Source organism: Kryptolebias marmoratus, linkage group LG23, assembly GCF_001649575.2.
Source record: "Kryptolebias marmoratus isolate JLee-2015 linkage group LG23, ASM164957v2, whole genome shotgun sequence".
NCBI classification, from domain to species: domain Eukaryota; kingdom Metazoa; phylum Chordata; class Actinopteri; order Cyprinodontiformes; family Rivulidae; genus Kryptolebias; species Kryptolebias marmoratus.
The window spans coordinates 13,859,499-13,860,691 of NC_051452.1; the positions used below are offsets into that span (position 1 = coordinate 13,859,499).

Here is a 1,193-nt window from a genome sequence, read left to right on the forward strand (position 1 = left end):
CATTGTAATCAGGCATTATGTGTGTCTGCAGCAGGTCTCTCCATACCTGAGAGTGTCCAGTCTCCAGAGTGGATCCTTCTGTCCAGCTGAGAGCAGCTTCACTCCTGAGTCTCCTGGATGATTGTAGCTCAGGTCCAGCTCTCTCAGATGGGAGGGGTTGGAGCTCAGATCTGAGGCCAGAGAAGCACAGCCTTCCTCTGTGATCAGACAGCCTGACAGCCTGCACACACACAACATACACACACATGAAATATACAAGATCAGTATTCCTTAATTTCCTGTTGTTGTTGTTGTTTTCAGCAAGAGAGGGAGATAAAAAACAAACAAACAAAAAAGTAATGATAAAAGGTAAAATAAATGGCACGTTGAAAATAAAATAAATACATAAAATGAACACATATCTTCTGTTAGTAATTAATAAAAGCAGACTTCACACAATCGATTCTGTGTGTGTGAGTCTGTTCCTGCTTGTGAGTACTAGATCTGTTTCCAGAGAGGATCTTTGCTGGAAAAAGGATCATCAAGCAGGCTGGTGAATATAAGGAGCTGCTGAGGTCTCCTTCTCTGCCAGATGATTACCCATGATGGTAGTTTCCAGCCACTCTTGAGCCTTCCTGTGCCTTTTTGACAATCCTGGCTTTGTGGAAGTTTCGTACTAGTCTCCTGTCTCAAGTCACCTGATTTTCTGCATTTCAGGTTGCTGTGCTCGAGCCTTTCCAATGTTCACCTGAGGAAATACTCCTTCCTGTTGCTCCTGGTTGGTGTTACACATGCTCTTAGCTTCTCACCTGCATGCCAGCTCTCCAGCTGTTAAGATCCTCTCTGTACCTATGCCATCAGGACTCACACCGGAACCTCACTACCCCTCCAATGGATCACAGTAAGCCCAGCCCAGTATAAACTCTGTTAACCTCACCTTCTCTGCAGATCCAGGTCATTCATCTTTCCCCTCTCCAGACATACCAGAACCCAGACCAGAGTGGAACCAGTCATCATTTGCACATTTCATTATTTTTGTAAATAAACTTTCAGTCCCTCCAGGATTTCGCGGGCATTTTTTGTGATTGTTGCGGGCTAAAATGCCTGATTTCGCGGGGCATTTTCCTAAAAGTTGCGATTTTTTTTTTTACTAAAATCAATTAAAACTTTTAATATATAAACCAAAAATACTTACTAGTTTTGTAAGATAACTA

General features: G+C 42.8%; 1 protein-coding gene across 3 annotated transcripts in view; it reads right to left on the reverse strand.

Annotated features, from left to right (window-relative positions):
- LOC108242155 (NACHT, LRR and PYD domains-containing protein 12-like) overlaps nt 1-1,193 on the reverse strand; it is a 608,460-nt gene continuing 607,267 nt past the window's right edge. For all 3 annotated transcript variants that reach the window (XM_037973820.1, XM_037973821.1, XM_037973827.1), the window contains one exon: nt 1-220. In XM_037973820.1, the coding sequence (XP_037829748.1) occupies nt 16-220 (205 nt within the window). In that variant the 3' untranslated portion in view covers nt 1-15. The remainder of the gene's footprint in view (nt 221-1,193) is intronic.